Source organism: Phascolarctos cinereus, unplaced genomic scaffold, assembly GCF_003287225.1.
Source record: "Phascolarctos cinereus isolate Bilbo 61053 unplaced genomic scaffold, phaCin_HiC Scaffold_9;HRSCAF=440, whole genome shotgun sequence".
Lineage (NCBI taxonomy): Eukaryota > Metazoa > Chordata > Mammalia > Diprotodontia > Phascolarctidae > Phascolarctos > Phascolarctos cinereus.
The window spans coordinates 179,745,151-179,769,157 of record NW_027556402.1 but is presented as its reverse complement, the minus strand read 5'-3'; the positions used below and the strand labels follow the sequence as shown (position 1 = coordinate 179,769,157).

Here is a 24,007-nt window from a genome sequence, read left to right as displayed (position 1 = left end):
TTCTCCTTGAAAAGGAGGGTAGTGGCAGAGGCAGCACAGGAATGCTCTGGTGTCTCCCCCGTGTGCACTTAGCTGCTAGCTCCCCAACTGTTTCCACACTAGGGTGGATACAAAGAGCACCCTTTCCCAACCACCCCCAAGGCATTTTCTTTTCATGTTTCCAAAGAGAAAAATTGTTGGCAAGAGTCAAAGTTCACACCGATAACTGGACTAAGCTGAATTTAACATAAAATGTAGAAACTTGACCCAAGAGGATAAAATGAACGTTTCACTGGACTTGGATCCCATGTTGTTCAGTGAAGGTGGAGCTAGCCCAAGAACTTGTTCACACGACTTGATGGAGGAGGAGGAGGAGGAGGAGGAGGAGGAGGAGGAGGACTGTCGGCCACAAGCAGGAGTTAATCCTGCTGTTGCTGAGCTCTTCTAGGAGAAGCAAAATCCAAGAGCCACAGAAAAGTAAGGCTTAGCCCAGTCTCCAAACGCCCAGGAGATCAGGAATCCTTTCCTATCTTTCTATGTCTCTTCCAAATCTAGCTCAGGCTCTGCACATGGCGACTTCCTAACAGATGTTAAGTGAATTTTTGTTTGATCTCAAGGCACATTTTTTTCCTGTGGAAAAATGGAGCAGTGAGGAAAGCATGAGATTAATAAAAGATCTGACTTCTAGTTCCAGCTCCACCACTAACTTGCTATGGGAATGGTCTGGACAAGACATTTTCCTTGTATGTGTTTCAGGGTTTCCTAAAACAAAAGAAGAAAGAACACAGGACCTAAGAGTTATGAAACCCAAATTTGAATCCTGGTGCCTACACATACTGTCTTCGTGGATACAAGCAAATTGTTTCACCTCCTCAAGTCTCAGCTTCCTCAAGTATAAAATCAGGATAATAATTGCTGCATTATGTGTCATAGTGTTGTCATGAATAAAGTAAACCTTAAAAGATAATAGTAGAGTGGAATGCTACATACCTTGATATTCGCTTAATTTTTTTATTGTTGTTGCAAGGAATCAATGGGGTGATATATTAGAAAATAATGATGATCTTTTAAAAGGCCTAAGTAAAAGTTGTTCATTGAGGAAAAGTGTTATGTAAATGATGATGATGATGATTACCTGCCTGTAAACTGATGCTATATGTTTCCTTATATAAGATGGATTGACAGGGCTTTCCTGCTTCATTCTATTTCTGAGAGACTTCCAGGAGACTCTCATCAACCCTGAGATGATTCACTGTCCCTGTCAAGATGTCTCCACTCTGACAGGTTGTTGTGTGGGTCAAATGAAATATAATGTATGAAAGTACTTCAAAAAAAGAATAAGGCACTAGACCAATGTAAGGATCTATAATTATTATTGTTGTTGGATTAGCATGGGATCATCAAGGCACAGACCCACCAGATCAGGACCAGGGAGGGCCCTGAGAAGTGACCTGGTCCTTCCTTTCTAGCCCCATCATCTCCCACCTCAAGGAGGATCCCCCAAGCAGGGGTCCTCTAACTTAGAAAAGAACACTTATTTAGATTTGTTACCTGATTTGAAGACCTGGTTTGAATCTGCCACTTTATGATGTAAGACGAGTCATTTCGCCTCAGTTAAAATTAAATGGTAAGACTAGGAAACCTCTCCAATCTCTTCCAGTTCTAAAATACTTTTAATTTTTTGCTTTTCTCCCTGGTCCCCTTTCGGTCTAAAGTTCCTATTACTGGACAGAGGAAGAAGTAAAGGGGTTTCCCCACGGAGGGGGAAAGGAGGAAATAATCATTTATATAGTGTCTACCAAGTGCCAGACACTGTGCTAAATGTCTGACAAATATTACCTCATTTGATCCTCCCATCAGCCCTATGAGGTGGGTATTAATATTTTATAGTTGAGGAAGCTAAGGCAGACAGAGATGAAATGCCTTGGCCAGAGTCATACAGCTCATAAGTGTCTGAGGCTGGGTTGGAACTTGGGTTTTCCTGACTTTAGGCCCTGTGCTCTCTTCACTGTGCCACCAGCTGCCTCTGAAGACAGGGACAATGCCATATCTTCTGGTCTTTAAACTAATCCATACAAGGTAAAGGTTAAGCCTAAGCCTCCCCCCACCCCATGTCTACACTAAGGGTATCTATGAGATCTGGGTCTTTCAGGTGGTTCAGTGCAGATTCAATATTGAGGAGGGCTGACCATCCTCTGCCTAGATGTGGAATTGGCTGATTGCACAGTATTTTTCTCTAGGCAACAGTTGTCTAGTTGGGTGGCATTTTGAGAAGAGTAAGGCCATATATATTTTTCAACAGGCAATGTGGTATAGTAGATAAAGTGTTGAAATTCAAATGTGGAAGACTGGGGTTCAAGTCCTGCCTGTGATAGAATCGCAGATCTACATGTTGGAGGGAGTATTCATATCAAGAGTTTCCCCAAAGTGATGAAATCAAAGGTCTACTCTATCCCTCCAAAATTGTAATATGCGAAATAGAATTGAAACTTGTGGGGGGGGGGGCTTTTTGCTTTCCTCTGATCTACCAAATCTTTGACTTTCTCAGAAGGAGGTAATTCTGGTACAATTAAATTCAATAAGCATTTATTAAGCACCTCCTGGATGCCAGACATTGTTGCCAAGTGCTGGAGACATGAAGTAAAAAACTGAGATGGTTCCTGCTCTAGAGGAGGAGGAAAGTGGGGGGAGAAACATACAGAAAAAGGACTCACTCTCTTCTGAAGCATGCCAGTAGTTACCAAGTACCCTATCTTCTTTATGGTTTTTGAAAATGGATTCTGTAAGAGAAAGTTTCTATGTAAGCACTGTAAGTGCTGTGGGGAGAAAGAGAAGCCTGTTGACTCAGCATGTGTCCTTGGAGACACTAAAGTGCTGAAACAGAGAAAAGAAATATCCTTAATTAAAGCACAAAATGCTAGAGGTTACCTGCATCTCTGAAATTCTGCAGTGTTTGCGATCTAATTCCTGCTGCCTCTCTCCTGCGCTCTTCTGGCACTATCTTTTATTGTGTTGGATAAAATCCTCCAGCTTTTTTAAACCTAAGGAAGCAGAGGCAGAAATATTGAAAAATGAAAACTTTACTTCATTACTAAATATCTCCCTTGGATTGTCATTAATATGACTTGTCATCATAGAATCCTCAGGTCTGAGCTCTAGAGCTGGAAAGGACCCTAGCTGTCACCTAGTCCAATGCCAGATGAGGAAACTAAGGCCAAGAAAAATTATGTCTGGCTAAAGGTCACGCACGTGGAAGAGCTAGAATTGAAACTCAGGTTCTGTGACTCCAAGTTTAGCATTCTTTCTGCTGTACTCCCACATATTGGGCCCTTAATAAATCTTTCTTTCTTTTTCTTTCTTTCTGTCTGTCTGTCTGTCTGTCTGTCTGTCTGTCTTTCTGTCTTTCTTCCTTTCTTCCTTTCTTTCTTTCTTTCTTTCTTTCTTTCTTTCTTTCTCTCTCTCTCTCTCTCTCTCTCTCTCTCTCTCTCTCTCTCTCTCTCTCTCTCTCTTTCTTTCTTTCTTTCTTTCTTTCTTTCCTTTTTTTGTTTTTTTGGTGAGGCAGTCAGGATTAACCCAGGGTCACACAACTAGTAAGTGTCAAGTGTCTGAGGCCAGATTTGAAGCCATGTGCTCCTGACTCCAAGGCTGCAGCTCTGTCCACCGCACCATCTAGCTGCCCCTTGCCCTAAACATTTCTTGAGTGGATTGAATTATCTACCATGGGTTAGTCAGCTCTACAGTTATTGATCTATTATGTTAAGCAACATATATTAAGATCTCTAGCTGCTATTTCTTCCCTTCTTTGTGCTAAGTTTTCCAATATTCATTTCCCTGTAGGGGATGAAGCCAGGTTCTTTCCTTAGCACCTACTGGTCCTGGAAAAAAAATAAAATTTTTGTGGCTTTTTTTAAAGGGGCTGAGAAAAACAAAACAAAACAATGAGAAAATGTACAGGTTTACTGAGTTCTAACAGGTAACCTTGGTTCTGCATGACAATACTGTGAGAATCAAGCCTTATTTTTCTTAGCTTCTGACTTTCCTTTCTTTCAAGTTCTCTACCCAAGTCAGTCTAGCCCAAAGCTCAAAGCCACTTTTTTATCTTTTGGGTTGGGTTCTCCTGGAATTCCCTTCCTTCCCACACCAGATCCTACCTCCAAGGAGAAGGTAGAATCTGAAAGCCCCCCTTCCCTCATTATCTTCTCCCACTCATTTCCCGTCCCCGTTAGTCCCAGCAAGAGCATCCCAAGGGGACATGACAGGTCTACATTCTGCTCTTACAGCTCTGGCAGCCAGACTAACAGTTAAGCATCCCTGTGTCTCATAAGACAGGGTCATCTTGGCTCAGAAGTCCATGTCCTTTTAAGGGAGGAAAGCATTTCTAGCAATAACCTTAAGTTATAACTTTTTAATATCTGTTGTCTAAAATTATTTTTAGTTTTATATTATTTTATGGAAGACTATGGCACTATGGAAGACCAAAGAACGATTCTTGGACTTTAGAAGGCGCTTGTGATCACAAAATCACAGAATTTGAGAGAGGGAAGGGACCTGAGCAGCCAACAAGTCTGCCATCTACATGAAGAGAGTCCCCGCTACAACACACCCGACAGCTGGTACACACTTGAAGGCCTCTCCAAGGAGGTCTTCACTCCACTTCCCACAGCTTTCATCATCAGGCAGTTTCTCCTGACATTAAACCCAAGTCGTCCTTTTTGCTACTTGTACCCATTATTGTTCCTGGTTCTGCTCTCTCTACTCTCAAATAGAAAAAGTCTAAACCAGAGGTGGGGAGCCAGAGGAGACCGGAGCCTCGAGGCTGCAGGTTCCCCACCCCTGGTCTACACTGCAGGTTCCCCACCCTGGTCTACACTCTCCTCCATGCGGCAGCTTTTAAGGCTTAAAGACACCTATCATGTGCCCTCAAACATCTGCTCTCCTGCTCTACGTGATCGTTAAAATGCACAGATGTGACCTCGGAATTGGGGGAGAGCCCAGAAGAACCTCATCCCATTAAGCACATTAGCATGATGAGTTTCTCAGAATAACTGTCTCGCTCTAGAAGGCACGGAATCTTGGCCCTGAGGAGGTGAGGCATTGAACAGGACGGAGGAGAAGGAGGATGTCACATGCACAGCTTTAACATTCTGAGGATGAGATGGTAAACTTAAAGAACCCCAAAAAGTCAACTAAAAATTAACTGAAACGATAACTCCAGTAAACTTGCAGGATACAAAATAAATCCACAGAAATTATCAGTATTTCTACTACCAATAAAACCCAGTAAGAAGAGGTAGAAAAAGAAATTACACTTAAAATAATTACAAAATATATAAAATACTTGGGCATCTACCTGCCAAGATACACACAAGAACTATATAATAAAACGATGAATCACTATTTACGCAAATATAGACATAAAAATTTGAAAAATATTAATTACATGTGGATAGGATGATAAAAATGACAATAATGCCTAAATTAACTTACTTATTCAATGCCTTACCAATCAAACTATCAAAGGATTACTTTGTAGAAGTAGAAAAAAATTATAATTAAGTTCACATGGAGGCAAAAAAAGGTCAAACATCTTAAATGAAATAATGAAAAAAAATGGAAGGCAAAGGGGGGCCTAAGAATGTCATATCTCAAATTATACTACAAAGTAGTTATTTTCAAAACAATTTGGTTAAAAAATAGATTGAGGCATCTAAGTGGTGCAATGGATAGAGTGCCGGCCCTAGAATCAAGAAGACTCATCTTCCCGATTTTAAATTTGGCCTCAGACACTTACTTGCTATGTGACCCTGGGCAAGTCACTTAACCTTGTTTGCCTCAGTTTCCTCATCTGTAAAATCAGCTGAAGAAAGAAATGGCAAACCACTCCAGCATCTTAGCCAAGAAAACCCCAAATGGGGTCACAAAGAGTCAGACGTGACTAAAATGATTAATAACAACAAAATAGACCAATCGGTCAGACAGATTAAATACAAAACATACAGAAGCAAATGCTTCTAGTACTTTAGAACTAGGTAAATACAAAGCCCCAGCTACTGGAGTAAGGACTCACTATTAGATAAGAATTGCTGTAAAAACTGGACTGCAGTATGGGAGAAATTAGACTTAGAACAACACCCCACATCCTATTTCAAGATGTACTCCAAATGGATACATGACCTAGCTACAAAGGGTCATATCATAAACAAATTAGAGAAACATGGGAGGAAATCACCTATTACATATCTATGAATACAAGAAAAGTGCATGACCAAATAACATAAAGTAGATAATTTTGGATACATAAAATTTTAAAGTTTTGCATGAAAATACAATAAAGCTAAAATTAAAGGGAAAACAATTAACTGGGGGAAAATATTTGTAGCGAGTTTCTCCAATAAAAGTTTCATTTCTAAGACATATAAGGAAATGATTCAAATTTATGAGACGAAGAGCTATTTCCCATTGATAAATGGTCTAAAGATTTGAATAGGCAGTCCTGAAGGAATGAAGTCCAGGCCATCTATAGCCATATAAAAATGTTCCACATCACAACTAATGCTATCTCACATTGTTCGCTATCTGTCGAAGAAAACAAAAGAGGAAAAATGATAAATATTCGAGAAGTTATGGGAAAACAGGTACATAGATACACTGTAGGTAGAACTACGAATGAGCGCAACTGTGGTGGACAGCAGTTTGCATTAGGTACAAAATTACTGAACAGTATGTACCCCTTGACCCAGATACCCCCTGCTATACCTATACCTCCTACCCTTCAAAAGATTAAGAAAAAAATAGTGAAAATTTTTGATAACCACAAATTGAAGAGTAGTTGAATAAGTTGTGGCATATGAATGTAATAGAATTACTATGATGTTTAAGAAATGAGAAAATTTCAGAGACATGGAAGAACTTGTATGAACTGATTGAGTGAAGTGAGCAGAACCAAAAAGATGTATACTAATAGCATCAATATTACAAAAATGGAAAATTTGCAAGACTTACATAAACTGATGATGAATGAAATGTGCAGCACCAGAAACATGCCAACCCTCTAGTGCCAACAAACTTATAAAGACATCATAATGATGAAAGCTGTAAGAACAATGACCATCCATGATTACAGCAGACCTAAGATGATGAACTATGTGATTCATCTCCTGACAAAGAGGTGATGGATTTAAGGTGCAGAATGAGACACAGGTGTGTGTGTGTTTTGCATATAGACCACGAAGGAATTTGTTTTGCTTAACTATGCATATTTGTTACGAGGAATTTGTTTTTCTTTTCTCTTTTTTTTTTCCCAGTGAGGTAGGGTAGGAGAGAGAAAATGGATTTCTGCTAATTTTTAGGATAATGTAAAAAATAGAGAGGTACTATAGATATCCAATTTTGCATACATCTTCAAATGAGGTCCCTGTATAGCTAATTTTGCTTAATTGTTTTACTTTGTTACAAGAGACCTCTCATAGCGTGGAGGCAATCTGGAAATATTGTAATGTAAAAATAAAACACATCAATAAAACTTTTTTTTAAAGTTAGCTGGGGAGAGGAATTCCCAAATGGGGACAATAGAAGGAGATGAGGCCCAGTAGGAGCTCTGTACTTTAGGGCAGTGAAATAAGAGCTCTAGGCCCGAGGGTACTAGGCATCAATCAATACCCAGAGACAAACTCGTTCTTTGTGACTGTTTTGTTTTTACAAAAAGAACTGCAGGTTTGTATTTAAAGAGCCCCATATGCCTAATAGATGCCCCAAATATCTGTAGACCCTATCTCAGGCCATGTCTTTACCTTTTACCTTAAGCAAAAGGCCTCATTTTAAATTATGTATTTAATGTAAAAATAGCAACAGAAATTTAGCATAGTTTTGTTTTATTGTTCTATGACTTCCAGCAGGTCACTCTACTTCTAAATGCATTTGCTACAATGAATAAATGGGAGAAAACATTGCTTCCAAAAAATGGGATAATATCAAATAAACTGAATAAAATTCCTTTTAATGCAGAGTTTTTAAACTTTTTTTGCATCAAGGACCCCTTCTCATAATAATAGCTCTGAATGCATAAAATAAAATGCACAGAATAAAAAAGGAAAGCAATTGTGTCAAAATACAGTTATCAAAAAACTTTTTTAAAAAGTTCTGGACTCCAGGTTAAGAAATCTTGCTTTAATGGCTAGGGCTTCTCATACAGTCAAACTTCTAATAAAGAGACCCCAACTCATGGAATAATGAATTAAAAGTTATTTCTGGGCTCTCTACTTTTAGGAGAAACAAACCAATTCCACAAGGTGATGTTAGTTGTTTAAAGTAAAAAAACAACTACCTGATTGTGGCCTGGGACCAGACATTGGTCTGGTCCAGTCTCCTTCACCTTCTACAGCTACAGAAGGCAACTCCTTCCATTTTACGTTTGTAAAACAGTTCAGTTTTTTCAGTGAAAATGGCATTAAAGGAGAGGCATTACTCTCCTCTTTGCCACTGTACCCTAATGACTTCTCTATCTGAGGTACAGCTCTCATCTTCCACTTGTATGATTTCTGCCATCAGCATGTAGCTTCTTGAGGGACTGTCTTGCCTTTCTATTTGCAATTCCCAACACTTAGCAAAATGCTCTGCACATAGTAAGTGCTTAATCAATGCTTCTTTCCTTCATTCTTCTCTACTAACATATTAAGTTTAATATAGATTTTTAAAAATAAGTTATACGTAATAGATGCAAAATTTTGTATGTAACCTCCATTTTCTGGCCTTCTCTATACATGGGAATGTTCACTTTGATTGATTTTCTAGTTCGTAATAAAAAAATAATTCAAAATAATTACAGAGCATTCAATTATTTTTGTGGTTCTTTCCACTTACATTTTTGTGGGCATTGTTTTCCCTGGTTCTGCTCAGATCTTTTCACAGCGGTTCACCTAAGTCTTCCCAGAGATCATGTTTTATAGATGAGGAAACTGAGACCCCAAAGATTAAGTGACTTGCTGATCTAGCTCCTAGAGCCTATAATCCCCTAATGATATCTCCTACCTACCCTGGTAGTCCAGCAGGAGCAATAGAAGGGAGACTATGGTGCCTGAGGCAAGAACACAGACAATGTGAGAACACCATGAGGAGAACCCAGTTTCCCTACTTCTGCTCTTTTTCCCTCTCCATTACACTAGAATGAAGATCCGTGATTGATGACAAGATGCTTAAACACATCTTTTCCAGACTAGACTAGCTGGAGCAGGAAGGGTAAATTGAGACATTTGGCAAGTCGACATCAAGAATTACAATGTGACCTTCAGGAGAGATGATGGAGCAATGATACTCTAGGAATGGAGAGGAGTGCCAGGGAAATCACCTGTGTCCTGTCTGTGCACCCCTCTAAGCTTCCTTCTGCACTCTTTCCTGTCTCTTTTAAATATTTCATATACGTACACAAAGACTGGCTAACAAATGCAATTCCTCCCACATGATTAAACAATTACATTCAACGAACATGTATTAAGCCTCTGTGTTGCGCTGGGTCCTGGATGGAAAAGATGTGCCTCGTGTTTCATATGGAGGAAAGGAAGAAGAGAAGGGAACTGCTTAACTTCTGTGTTTAGGGCAGTCCTTGGGATTCCTGACCTCTCAGTTAACTGACAAATCACTCCTACCTTTCTGTGCCCTTCTGCAGCACATTCCAGTGAATAGAGGTTTTTTCAGAGGAACACTTACCTCAAGCAAAGAATCCTGGAGCTTCATATTCAGGGCAGCTTTCTCTTCTTCCAGTCGTTTCCTTTCATTCTCAGATTTCTTCTTCATTTCCTCTAACTGTTTTTGAACCTCCTAAATAGGATTGAAATAATTCAGGCCAAAAGGTACAAAAACACGGCCCAACAGACACGTGCTAAAGAGTATGAAAAAGGTAACAGGAAGCCTGCTCTGCTGCAGCACCATGAGGGACAGATGCACAGACAATGGCACAGGGACACAGAATCCTAGATCAAGAATAAGAGGGACCAACCCTAAAAGTCATTTAATCCAACTCTCCCATTTTACAGACTAAGAAACTGAGGCTCAGAGTGATGAACTAACTTCCTCAAGGTGGCACTGGCAGTAAGTGCCCGAGAACTCAAACTCAGGTCCTGTGACACCAAGTCAACACTCCCAGTCAGTGCTCTTTCCATTGCACCTTGTTGCCTTCTAAGAAGGGAAGGGACCCAGGGCCAAGTGGGAGAATCAGGCGACAGGCTGAATGCTGAAGCCAGTCTTGTGGCAAAGTCAAACCTGCTGGGAGCATAAGAATAGGAGGTGCTAGGAGTGTGGGCAGTGTGGCTGATGTCCCGTGGGATTGTGACAAGACCAAGCAGGACAGGTGACCTGTGTGTGTCTGGAGAGTCCATAGCACTGAGTGCATGGATGTTATGAGCTTAAGTGTCTCGTGCTCCAATGCGTCATCCTTTTCCATCTGGCCTGTGGGGGCCATCAGACAAGGTGCCCGTGTCTCCACGGCCAACACAAAGCTAAGAATCATGTTTTTAGATTGCTGTGATGATTTCTTTCTTTCTTTTTTTGTTAGGCAACTGGAGTTAAGTGACTTGCCTAGGGTCACATAGCTAGTAAGTGTCAAGTGTCTGGTCTGAGGCCAGATTTGCTCGGGTTGGCCTGACTTTAGGGCCAGTGCTTTATCCACTGTGCCACCTAGCTGCCCCATGATTTCTGAAACACCCAGCTGGAAGGGGGTTTGTTGCCTTGAATGGGTACTGACTCTGGACAATTTAGATAAATTCAATTCACTCTAATTTAATAATCATTTAGGTGAGCACCAACTAGGTCACTGTGTTTAGTGTTGGGGATACACAAAGACAAAAATGAAAGAATTCCTGCCTTCATTGAACTTACATTCCACTGCAGGTTACAACACGAAAACAGAAAAGTAAATACAAGACAACTTGAGGAGAGAGAGTCGAGACACACTTACTCCTTACCTCTACCTCACAGAAGCCTGTCTTCCTTCAAGACAAAGTTCAATCTTCTTGACCACCTTCTAGGGGAAGCTTTTCCTGATCCTTCCCCCAGCCCCACTGCTCGTGCCATTCCTCCCAAGCTAGCTTGTACTGAATTGCTTTGTATTTATTCTCTTTATATTTATTTTATGAGGGATAGCATTGCACAATGAATCTCACAGAACCAGCCTTGAAGCCAGGAAGGCCCTGGGTTAGAATCCTGTCTCTGACACACACTGGCTGTATGACCCTGGGCAAATTACTTAATCTCTGAATGTCTTGGGAAGTTCTCTAAGACCATGAATTCTATAGCTGACCTAGGAGTTCCCAAAACCAGTGAAATCACATGGCTAACTTCTAGTTCTACCTATATATACGCACACATGCACACACGCGCACATTCTCTCTCTCTCTCTCCCCATTTGGAATGTAAGCTCCATGAAAACAGGGATTATTTAATTCTTTCTATCTTCAGTACTTAGCACATTACCTGGCGCAGAGTAGGCACTTAATAAATGCCAGTTGATGGGTGGATGGATGAATTAATAACTAGTGGGAAGCAGGAGGCTTCAAGAAGGAGATGTGGTCACCTGAGCTGAGCCTTGAAGGCAGCTTGTAAGAGGCAGAGGTGAGGATGGAGGGCATTCTAGGCCTGGAGGATGGAAGCAGAAGGTGGAATACTGAATTCAAGGAATAGAAGGTAGGCTGTTTGGGTTGGAAATCTGAATGAGTGAAAGGCTAAGAGATGACGGGGAACTGAGAAAAAGAAAGCAACAAAGGGAGGCAGCTTAAAAAAATCTGATTTTGAAGGGAGGGGAAACATAGGATGTTGGTTTGAGGGGAACACATTCAAGAGAAGTTTTTTTTTTAAGGATAGGAGAGACTGAAAAAAAAAACGGTCTAAATCACTAATGATTAGAGAAATGCAAATTAAAGCAACTCTGAGGTACCACCTCACACTGATCAGAAATGACAAATGGGGGAGGGCCAGAGCCAAGATGGTACAATAAAGTCAGGGACTTGCCTGAGCTCTCCCCGAAACCCCTCAAAATGCCTTTAAATAAAGAACAAATTTTAGAGCTGCAGAACCCACAAAAAGACAGAGTAGAACAATTTTCCAGTCCAAGACAACTTAGAAAGTTGGGAGGAAAGTTCTGTTGCACCAGGCTGAGAGTGGAACGCAGGCCAGTGCAGGCTGTGCCAGTGCAGACTGGGACCCCAGCAAACCAGAAGCAGGCCTGGGGGGCCCGAAATGGTGGTTTCTGGACCTCTCAGCCTACACACAGTAAGGAGGTTAGACAACTGGTCAGAAGGAGATTTACAGGGGTCCCTTTGCTGGCACTAGGGGCAAGACTCTGTTGCATTGCTTATGCTTGGATATGGGTCACAGTCCTGGGTCTCAGTCCCAGGATGAGGAGGAATACTAGCACAGCAGAGCTTGTGGCCACAGGGGAACAAGGACCCTGGTCACACTTCCAGGATGGAAAAGAGTGCTTGTAGTCACTCACAGATCAGAGCACAGGCCAGGAGAATAGTAAACACACCTTTCCCTAGATCATATCACCTTGGAAGAGGTGAAAATTTACAGGTCCCCAGAATTACCTCTGAAAACAGCTGCACAAAAAACATGAAGTTTGGGAAAATACCCCCTCCATTCTGGAAGCAGAGTCCCAGATACAGCATAGAGTTAAAAGTCAAGAAATAGGCTGGAAAATGTTTTTACATGTAATTGGGAAAATTGAAAACAGACAAAAAGGAAATGACAAATGATGAAAGGATGAAGGAAAATGGGTACACCAATGAACTGCTGGTGGAGTTGTAAACTGGTCCAGCCATTCTGGAGAACAATTTGGAATTATGCCCAAAGGGCTATAAAACTGCGCAAACCCTTTAACTAGGTCTGTACCCCAAAGGGATCAAAGGAAAAGGAAAAGGACTTACATGTACAAAAATATTGGTAGAAGTTCTTTTTGTGGTGGCAAAGAGCTGGAAATTGAAGGAATGCTCATCAGTTTGGGAATGGCTGAACAAGATGTGGCATATGATTGTGATGGAATACTATTGTGCTTTAAGAAATGATGAATAGGATGGTTTCAGAAAAACATGGGAAGTCCCATATGAACTGATACAAAATGAAGTGAGCAGAACCAGGAGAACATTGTACACAGTAACGACAATATTGTAATGATAATCAATTGTGAAAGACTTAGCTCCTCTGATCAATATAATGATCTAAGACAATTCCAAAGAATTCGTGATGAAAAAATGCTATCCACCTCCAGAGAACTGATGAACTCTGAGTACAAAATAAAGTATAATTTTTCCACTTTCTTTATTTTGCTTGCTTTTTTTCAATATGGTTAATATAGAAATACATTTTACATGATTTTACATGTGTAATTAGTATATTGCTTGCCTTCTCAGTGGGTGGGAGAAGGATGGGAGGGAAGGAGAGAATTTGGAACCCAAAACTAACAAAAAATAAGTAATAATTAAAAAAAAATAAATGATAGGAGAGACCTGGGCCAATGTATGTGCAATAGAAAAGAACCTAGTAGGTAAAGAGAGACTGAAGATGGAAGGATGAGATGAGATATTCAAAGGGACAGATTCCCAAAGGAGACAGGAGAGGATGGAATAAAGAGCAAAAGTAGAGAATTTGACTTCCACAAAGAGAAATAGAAGAATTATCCCTGTACAAAGTCATGCCATTTCTGGAGTTCTGTATACTTATTTCCATATATTTCCCTTAAAGGCCTGACCTATTGCTCTGACAGCCTGACCAGTCCACAAGAATTGAGGAGAAAGAAGTTTTCCCAGTTATTTGGATAATTCTAACCACAACAAAAGATTTTACTGTAGAAAAAGTAATACTTTCATTCCTATATTATCCGGCTGGCTGTCTACATTACCTGGATTTACCAGATCATTGCACTAGAGCTGAGAACAGAAACCAAATCCATAATGCCATTCCTGGAAAGTACCTGTCAATCAGTTAATTGCTCTGTAATTCCACTTACTCCAACTACAAAACTCCCAGCAACAACTTCTCTGTTCATGTTGTCTTCCCCTGTTAGAATATAAGCTCTATGAAGGAGGATGTCCCCTTTTCTGTATTTTTATCCCCTGCACTTTGCGTAGTGCTTGAACTCAGTAAATACTTAATGGATGCTTTTTTATTTATTCCTTCATTGACCTATGTGTTTCCAAGTGATGGTCTTACCTATACAGACATATAACTTGCAGGGACCCTTTCTAATTTACTTTCCAGAACAAAAGCCTTTCTAATTTTGTGACCTGATTTAAAACTTGAGATGACAATTGAACAGAAAAGTGCTTGCCTGTGAGTTAAAACTACCAACGTGTTAACAGCTTGCTTGAGAAGCCTCCCCATGGATTATGGAGCCTGTAGCTATATATTTATTTATCATTACTATCCAAGAAGGCTAAGCAACCTTCTATACAATAGTACTTTGAAGCTAGATCCATTAAAAATATGCCAACAAACTCATCAAAACAACTGCCATCACAATGTCAATTATTTGGAAATAAAAGGTAAATGGAACCAAGGAAACACAGAAACACAGGGCTATCACACCATTCAAAAAGGCACATTCTCTCTTCACAAAAAGAATGGAGTTGTCATATCCATGAAGGAATGATTGTTCATTTTCTAAAATGAGATGTCATTCTCAACCTACAATAACCCTGACAGCCTAACCAGGGTTCTTAATAAACATGATGCAAACTGCTGCCAATTTTACCTTAAGACAAATTGTGAAAAAACACCCCCACTGAAGGTGATGAGTCTGTTTGGTTATTTTCACTGGGGAGAACCCCAGGGATCATGGAAGAATGGAGCTGAGGGATGCAGAAGGCTCAGAAGAGAAGTGATGAGGGGGGTGGGCAGAGCAGTGGATGCAAATGCAAAGTTATTTCTTCAAACAGAATCTAGTTCTTGCTCTCAGGCAAAGTTATAAATTTAGGCTTGATGTAAGGAAAAACTTTAAAATAATTGAAGATGCCCTGAAGCAGAGTGGGCTATATCAGGATATAGTGGGCTCTCCCTCCTCCCTGGGAGTCTTCAAGAAAAGGTCAGAAAGACTGTAGAGGGGATTTTTTATAGGACCACATGAGCCCTGATGTCCCTTCCAACTCTGAGATTCTATGATTATGATTCCCTTTTACAACTTTTCTAATTATTGAATGATTGGTCCTATGGACCCCATTCTGATCTACAGCAACCATCCTTATGGCTTCTGGGGAGACCATTTGTTTCTGTATTCAAGTGGGCTCAAACCAAATTCCATAGTGGATCAAGGTGGATCAAAACACACTTGAGATGGTTGAGGCAAACCTAGAACTGACCATCTCATGGGATCTTCAGACAAGGGGTGAGCTAGAACAGATATCATGGATGATGGATGATTAAGGAGAATGAACACTTCCTGTGGTGGGATCTGCCCAGGCCAGGATAGTGGAATTAAAGAACTCAATAGCACGTATACTAATTGCTTTTCATGAAAGACAAAAAAAAAAAGTAAATGAATAGCAACTGAAAATAAAAATATTCCAGCCCTTTCCCCCAGTGATTCCCTACCTCTAAACAATTTTTTCCCCCAGAAGCTTAGCCCAGAGGTCTGCGATCATGAAAATTACATCAGATTTCTGAGGAAAATGATGGCTCCAACCCTGTTTGTGAAACAGTCTTAGCAGCAAGAATGAAGAACAGCAACCAGGATTGTTGGGTCAGTCACTGTCTCTGTCCTCCACTTACTAAATTACTGTGGTCTCATCAGTTTGATACTTTGATCACACACGATGGGGTGTTGAGGTGAAGGCATGTGCATGATAACATTAAGTGAGAACTACTAAAGAGAGGAAGTGGATCTGTGGTTTCATTAGTATAAGAAACTCCCAGAGGATGAAAATCTCTCCACTGATGCTGGTCAATACATTCTCTGCCACTCGGAGTCTTACAGTTGTCTAGAGCACTGACCTACTACGTGATTTGTCCGGGGTCAGTCATACAGTCAGCCTGTCTCAGAGGCAGGACTTGAACCCATATCTTTGACAGGCTTCAAGGCCTCCTTCATCCACTTTCTATCTCCTCTACAACATACTGCCTCCCAATACCATGATTATTACTGAAAACAACAATGTCAGCTGATATTTATCTAGCACTTCACAGATTCAAAATGTTTCACATACATTGTGTTATTTATTCTTCAGGAGAGCCATGTGGCCTTCTGCCACTCTCTCCTCCTTCACCCCTGTCTCATAAATGATCTTATTCCTTACCAAAATGAATTTCTCTACTTGTGCAAGAAATCCCATTCCATCCCATCTCTTCTAACAGTTGGCCCCATCTATTAACCCCACCCTACCACTTATTTTCAATCTCTCCCTCTCTACTGGCTCCTTCCCTATTCTCTACAAACTTTCCTATGTCTCCCCAATCCTAACTTAATCCTTCTATTCCTGATAACTATCATTTTATATCCCTCCAGCACTCTGTGACTAAACTCCTTGAAAAGGGAGTCTCCCTTTTCTCTCTCTCTTTTTAAAACCTTATACACTGGCTTCCAACCTCATCATCCCACCAAAACTGCTCTCCTTAAAGTTGTTACTGTTTAATAGTTTCAGTCATGTCTGACTCTTTGTGACCCCATTTGGGGTTTCCTTGGCAAAAATACTGGAGTGGTTTGCCATTTCCTTCTCCATTCTTCAAAGTTACCAATGATCGGTTATTTGGCAAATCTAATGGCCTTTTCATAATTCTTATTCTCCTTGACCTCTCTGCAGTCTTTGACACTATCAATCACTCTCTTCTCTCTCTCTAAGTTTTTGGAACCCACTCTCTCCTGGTTCTCCTCCCATCAGATCAACCATTCCTAGTCTCCTTTTCTGGATCCTCATCCAGATTACATCCTTTAATATTAAGTGTCCCACAGGGTTCTGTCTTTGGTCCTTTTCTCTTCTCCTTCCATACTACTTCACTGAGTAATTTCATCAGTTCCCAGGTATTTAATTACTGTCTCTAAACTGACAATTCTCAAATCTACTTAACCTGCCCAATCTCTGTATTGACCTCCTGTCTCACATCTTCAATTGCCTTTCAGACATCTTGAACTGGATGTCCAGTTGATATCTTAAATTCAACCTGTCCGAAGTTTAATTCATTACTTTTTGCCCTACACTTTTCCCTTGTCCTACTTTCTCTATTACTATCAAGGCAACATCATCTTCCCAGTATATCAGCCTTAAAACCTGGGTGTCATCCTAGACTCCTCACTACCTCTCATCTCCCCATGTCCAATCTGTTGTTAAGGCTTATCAATCTCACCTCTGTAACAGCCCTCAAATATGCCCCTTTCTCTCCTCTGACATGGTCACCATTCTGACACAGGTTCTCACCCACCTCATGCCTGGACAATAGCCTACTAGTGGGACTGTCTGCCTCAAGTTTCTCCCCACTCTAATCCATCCTCCATTTGGACACCAAAAGTGATTTTCCTAACGCACAAGTCCATGACGTTCCCCTACTCAAAAAACTCAGTTGCTCCCTATTACCTCCAGGATCCAATATAAAATGTTCTATTTGGCATTCAAAGCCCTTCATAATCTAGCCCCTTCCTGCCTTTCCAGTCTTCTTACTCCCCATCATGAACTCTATGATCCAGTGACATTGGCCTCTTTGCTGCTTCATGAATAAGACACTCTATCTCTTGGCTTTAGGCATTTTCTCTGGCTGTCCCCCATGCATGGAAAGCTCTCCCTCCTCTACTCCATCTAGTTGCTTCCTCAGCTTCTTTTAAGTCTCAAATAAAATACCATCTTCTATTGGGGGTCTTTCCTAACCCCTCTTAATTCTAGAGCTTTCCCTCTTTTGATTATTTCCTATTTATCCCATATATAGCACTGTATGTGTTTGTTTGCTTATTGTCTCCTCCATTAGATTGTAAGCTCCTTGAGGGCAAGAACTGTCTTTTCCCTCTTTTTGTATCCCCAGTGCTTAGCACAATGACTGACACACAGTAGGTGATTAATAAATACTTACTGACTAGATGAAACAGATTAGCATGTTAGTATAGGTATCATTATTATCCCTATTTCACATAAAGTTGGAGACATCAAATGAATTATTCAAAAATCACAACAGACAGTTCAGCTTAGTAAGTGATAGAGCCTCAGTTTCTTCATCTGTAGAATAGTGATAATAATAGCACTCACCTCTGGGTCACAAATGAAATGCACAATGTTTCCAAAAAGTGTTTTAGAAATATCCGCTATTATTATTATTATTATTCTTAGATAACTCTCAAAAATAAGTCTCAAGCTAACATTTTTGAATTTTTCTCCATAGGTTATTTTCTCTTCAACAGAAAGTTTTCTTGAACCAAAAACTCATTTTGCATATACTCACAAACTCTGTCCAAACATATTCACGTGAGTGACAAAGATAAATTAAAAATCATTCTGGGGAAAGATCAGTAACCTCAGAAAATTGTTATTTCTATTTTTACTTTCTGTACTAAGCTTCCCATGGTACATAGAATCAATCACAGGAACCAGCCATGGCAGTTGCCTTATGGAGAAAAGCTCAAAATTAAATTCTCCAAGAGTGAGGGGAAAAAAAGTTGGTTGAGTAGAGCTTTTTGGAGTTAGAAAACTTAAACTTAGGTTCTGAAGAATCTGGCAGGCGTTTGGAATTCCTTCAAGCTATTTGCCCTGGGAGCTCATTAGCCCATTACATATATTCCTTCAACCACCAGTTGACTGTCAGTAAACAAATTGCTCTAGATTGACTCAACAACTTTAAAAGAAAATGCACCATTATCCAACTCAGCCTAAAAATGACCTTGAAGACTTCAAGAAGAAAGTTCTGAAATCTACTCTGTGTAGGAGGTGAAGAGTAAGAAAGACAAAGGTGCCAAGGTCACAAGGAAATCGAAACAGATGAAAGACTTCAATGTCAAAATATGAACCACAAAACTCTAGGACTGGGAGAGATCTCCATGGGCTACTGAGCCCATCCCCCAACTTAGATTCACAGGCTATGAGAACAAGAAGAGAACTTATCTGGTTCCAACACTAACTACACCTGTGATTTCAGCCAAGTGAAATAACCTCTCTGAGCCTGTTTCCTCATCTGTAAATGGAAATAATAATACTTGCACTCCCTACCTCACAGGGATATTATTATAAAGAAGGTTCATAAAACAAAGTGCTGTTGAAATGTGAGTTATTATTAAATGAAAAGGGAGAGAATGACAGGGAAACAGAAAAACAGGAGAATCCAGGATACTTCATTGAATATTAGAAATGGACAGGACCTTAGAAGTCATCCAGTCTAAGCCATTTCCCCTCCCATTTTAAAGAGGAGACTGGAACACAGTAATGGTAAATGACTTGTCCCCAAATAACATATTGATTTCATTTGTACCAGTTATATGGCATTTACAAAGTTCTGACTTCAATAATAATTATTTGTGTACCTTTACAACTAAATTGTAATTTACATGAGAAGAGCAATCATGTATTCTACTTCCCAATATCCTTCAGAGCACCCAACACAATGTCTTGTACCTAAGTGGTGCTCGATGAATACAGATTGAATGAATGAATGGTCCAGGATTAGAAATAGAAGCCAGGTCTCCTAATTCCCAGACCTGCGCTCTTATCACTACCCAACCCACCCTGCCTCTCATTTGTCTGCTCCCTACTTCAACAGAAGACTTTGACTATGTATTCAAACCTAAAAGATTAGTCCTATTTATTAGAAGATGAAGTCACATGAAGCTCAGATGGTACAGAAGGCACTTTTGGAAACTGAGGGTCATCATTATATTAGAAATAACACTAGACTAGGAGTTAGGAGAACCAGTTACTAGTCCTGCCTCTATCACTACCTGTCTGATCATGGGTAGTGGTAGTCATGTCACCTCTTTGTTACCTAATTTCCTCACCTGTAAAATGAGATGGCCTCTATGGTCTAAGGCAATGGCTTCTGGCTCGAATGTTTTATGCATCTATTTCTAGACATCAAATTATGACTATATAAGACTGCAGATATAGAAAGCTTAGTCAACTGCATGTTATCTTACCCCAGATACAATCTGAACATTGATTTTTTTTAAACTAAATCCTGAATGGGAGTTGATTTCTAGCTAACCAAGGACAATCTCACTGTATCTTGTGGTCTGCCATTTAAATATTAATACAACTGTGTCACCTTAATCAAGTCAATTAGCTCCTCTAGGCCTACATTTCTTTATCTGTAAGATGAAGAGACTAGTCTTGATGATCTCTAAGATCTGTTCAAACTCTAAAATTTGTGATCCTAAGCTGTGAAATCATAGGAAATCATTTAATATATTATATGGCCCTTAAATTAAAAAATCTCAAAATTCCAGAGAATCCAATTGGCTGTTCACTGAAGTATATACACGTTAAGTATGGCTATGCAAATGAATAGTTAACTTTGACATTATATAAGCAGTATGGAATAGTGGGAAAAGCACTGGATTTGGAGTAACTGGATTCAGTTACCTCTCCCTTGGGTTTCAGTTTCTTATGTGTTAAATGATAATGATTTCCCAAAGTCTCCTTCAGTTCTACATTCTATGGTCATATAAATGGGCTCTATTCTCCCTTTCAAGGTTAGGTAGAATTCTCTACTCTAGAACAGAAAAAAGATAAACTTCCCGGGGGTCCAACTACCCCATACTCTCTCTTCCTTTAGCCTGAGGATGAATCTTCTCAGGTCGTACTAAAAGGATACATAAGGGTACCCAGGCAGGCTTGTCTTCCCCCAGAACTCAAGGTGACCAGAAGATAGAGCCTACCTAACTACATAGGGGAGAATGGAGACCATTCTGAATCTATAAATCCAAGCTTTCAGGAAATAACAGTTTTATCTCTCCTTATTTTATGTGCCTCATTTCAAAGTCCAGGCTAAAACCACTTGGGAAATATAACCTCTTCAAAATACAGAAATGAGCAAGAAAAATGAGGGAGCACAGATTATTTCTACATGATTCATTTGTTGAGCCAGTAACAGAATGGTGATGGAAGTTTTAGTGAGATTTATACACTCAGCCTCTTTTGGAGCTAGCAGGTTACCAGGGCAACCTGTTGGCTCCAGGAGACAAGTGTCTGGCTCACTGATTGCTGTTAGGTATGGAGATGAATGCCAGTGCGTTAGGTCATTCTTTTGGGCCTGGTTTTTAGAATTGGTTGGTCACAGCACAGGGGAAAGGGGAGACCGTACAGTAGAACCCCAAGTACAGGATGGCTTTATTACACAGATTGGATAAGAGGGAAAGGCAGGTCAGACCACATTCCCATTTACATACATGATGTACCTCACTGGAAAACCTATAGGTAGGCATTCTTTTTGGTCCCTGACACCTGAGTCATAAAGATTCTTTTATCACCTCTGACTTCTTCCCTTCTCTCTAATACTTCCCATTTAGTTTCCAAGTACTGTCAATTCTATCTCCTCAATGTCTCTTAAATCCATCTCCCCTGTGTGCATGTAAATATAATGCATTGAATACTATATATGATATGATATAATTACATACAGTATATTCTATATAATATTATATCTAATATAATTTGAATTATATTTAAATTCAAGTCTTCCTGACCCCAAACCTCAGCACTCTATCTATTATGCCACCCAGCTGCCCCAATCATATATAATATATTAATAATATATCATACAATGTTATATAACATATTATTAATATTAATAGTAGAGTATTTAATAAGCACAATGCATATGAATAATATTATATACTAATTGTTAAATGTAGTGTTATATTAATTATATATATAATATCATATTGTATAACATTGTGTGATTTATTATTAATATATATAATTGTGGCAGCTAGGTGGAGTAATGGACACCACACTGGGGCCTGGAGTCAGGAAGACATGAATTCAAATGTGACCTCAGACATTTATTAACTGTGTGACCCTGGACAAGTCATTTAACCTCTGTTTGCCCCAGTTTCCTCATCTGTAAAATGGGGATAATAACAACACCTACCTCCCAGGTATTGTAAGACTCAAATGAGATAGTAACTGTAAAGTGCTTAATACAGTGCCTGACACATAGTAAGTTCCATATAAATATTAGCTATTGTTATTACATACAATATATACACAAATATGCATGTATATGTGTGTACACCATGTGTACATATTCACATTTCACAAATGTGCTCTGAGATCTTAAGCAAGTTAGTTATCATCTCTGGATCTCAATTTTCTAGTCTGCAAAATGGAGATGAAAATGTCTATAAATGAGATGACATGTGTAGAAGTGATTCCAAAGTAATAATGCTACTCACCAGAGGCATCATGGCATAATGTAAAAGAATGCATGGACAGTTAACTTGTTTGACTATATATTCATATACATGCTTATAATCAAACATGTTTACATATATATCTATATATGTATATATAGATATAAATATACACACACACACACACACACACACACATTTATGTATAGATAGATGATAGGTAGTCAAACGTGCTGATTTTCCTTGTTTTTGAAGCCAGAAAAATATAAGATCAAGTTCTTTGGGAAAAGATGTACTTCAGACATTGTTGAAGTCAATGACTCAGTTAATAAACATTTATTAAATTCCTTCCATGTGCCAAGCACTGTGCTGAGTGCTGAGGATACAAAGAATGGCAAAAGCCAGTCCCTGACCTCTAGGCACTCACAGTCTAACAAGGGAGACAAAAAGCAAACAACCACGTACAAACATGATGTAGACACGATGAACTGGAAATAACCAACAGAGGGAAACACATACCTCCAAGACATATCACGCTGTTTGAAAAAATAAAAAACAAAAAAGAGGCTGCGCCTGTCACTGGAAGGAAAGTCTCACCTTTTGTAGCTTCTTTCTTTCTGCTTCCATGGACGACTGAGTTGATTTGATTTCCATGGTGTGTTTCTTTACCAAGTCTTCTAATCCCTTCACCAGCTGCTCCCTGAGATGTGTTCTCACCTCTTCTGTCTGATGCCTGATTTTTTGAAGCTCAATTTCATGTTTTTGCTTCAAATATTCTCTCTCAAAAGCAGCTCCAGCCTCCTTGGCCTATAGATAGGTAGATACACATGTGCATATATGAAACATGTATATATGTATGTACATATATACACATATGTGAAAAAGAAAGGGAGTAAGGAAGAAAGAGGACAGAGACAACAGACAGAGCAACAGAGAGAGGAGAGAGACAGAGAGAGAGAGAAGACAGCAGCAAAGAAGGGAGAGGCAGAGGAGGGGAGGAAGGGGGAGAGAGAGAGAGAGAGAGAGGTATTGGACTCAAAATTAAAAATGCACTAGTTCTCTTACATACAACTGTTTCCATTGTTGAAATGCTGATTTTTACAGCACCCAGCACAAGGTACAGTGAATTTTATGAGCTTTTTATCTTAGACATTTAAGAGGTTCTTTTACTTAGTCAACTCTAGAAACACAGGATCTGTTCCTTGAAGTAGGAGTTGTTTTATTTGCTTGTATTTTCGTATCCCAGCACTTAACACTGTGCTTAGCACATAATAAGCACTTAATAAATGCTGGGGGGGGGGGTTGCAGCAGCTCTCTCTCTCTCTCTCTCTCTCTCTCTCTCTCTCTCTCTCTCTCTCTCTCTCTCTCTCTCTCTCTCTCTCTCTCTCTCTCTCTCTCTCTCTCTCTGTCACCAGTGACTTTCTTAGAGTCCATCCAAAGGTGTTTTCTCAGTCCTCACCCTCCTTGATCTCTATACATCATTTGGCACTTTTGACCACTTCTGCTTTGATGCCGGTTACCCCCTTGGTACTTGTCATGGTTTCCCTCCTACTTCTCTAACTCCTTTGCTGGCCCTTCTTCCTCCTTCTGCCCCTTTAATATTGGCATAACTCTAAAACTCTGTCCTTTCCTCTTCCATCTCTAATTGGGGTTTGCTCATGCTAGATTGGCATATCCAACTCCTTCTGTCTACTTCAACGTAAAACTGCACAGCCCCTAACATCTGTGGAC

General features: G+C 39.8%; 1 protein-coding gene across 1 annotated transcript in view; it reads right to left on the bottom strand.

Moving 5' to 3' along the window:
- FAM184B (family with sequence similarity 184 member B) overlaps positions 1 to 24,007 on the bottom strand; it is a 114,655-nt gene that overhangs the window by 38,167 nt on the left and 52,481 nt on the right. The window contains exons 5-6 of the mRNA XM_020992690.2: positions 22,874 to 23,083; positions 9,682 to 9,792 (exon numbers count right to left, since the gene is read on the bottom strand). Coding sequence (XP_020848349.1) covers positions 9,682 to 9,792; positions 22,874 to 23,083 — 321 coding nt within the window. The remainder of the gene's footprint in view (positions 1 to 9,681; positions 9,793 to 22,873; positions 23,084 to 24,007) is intronic.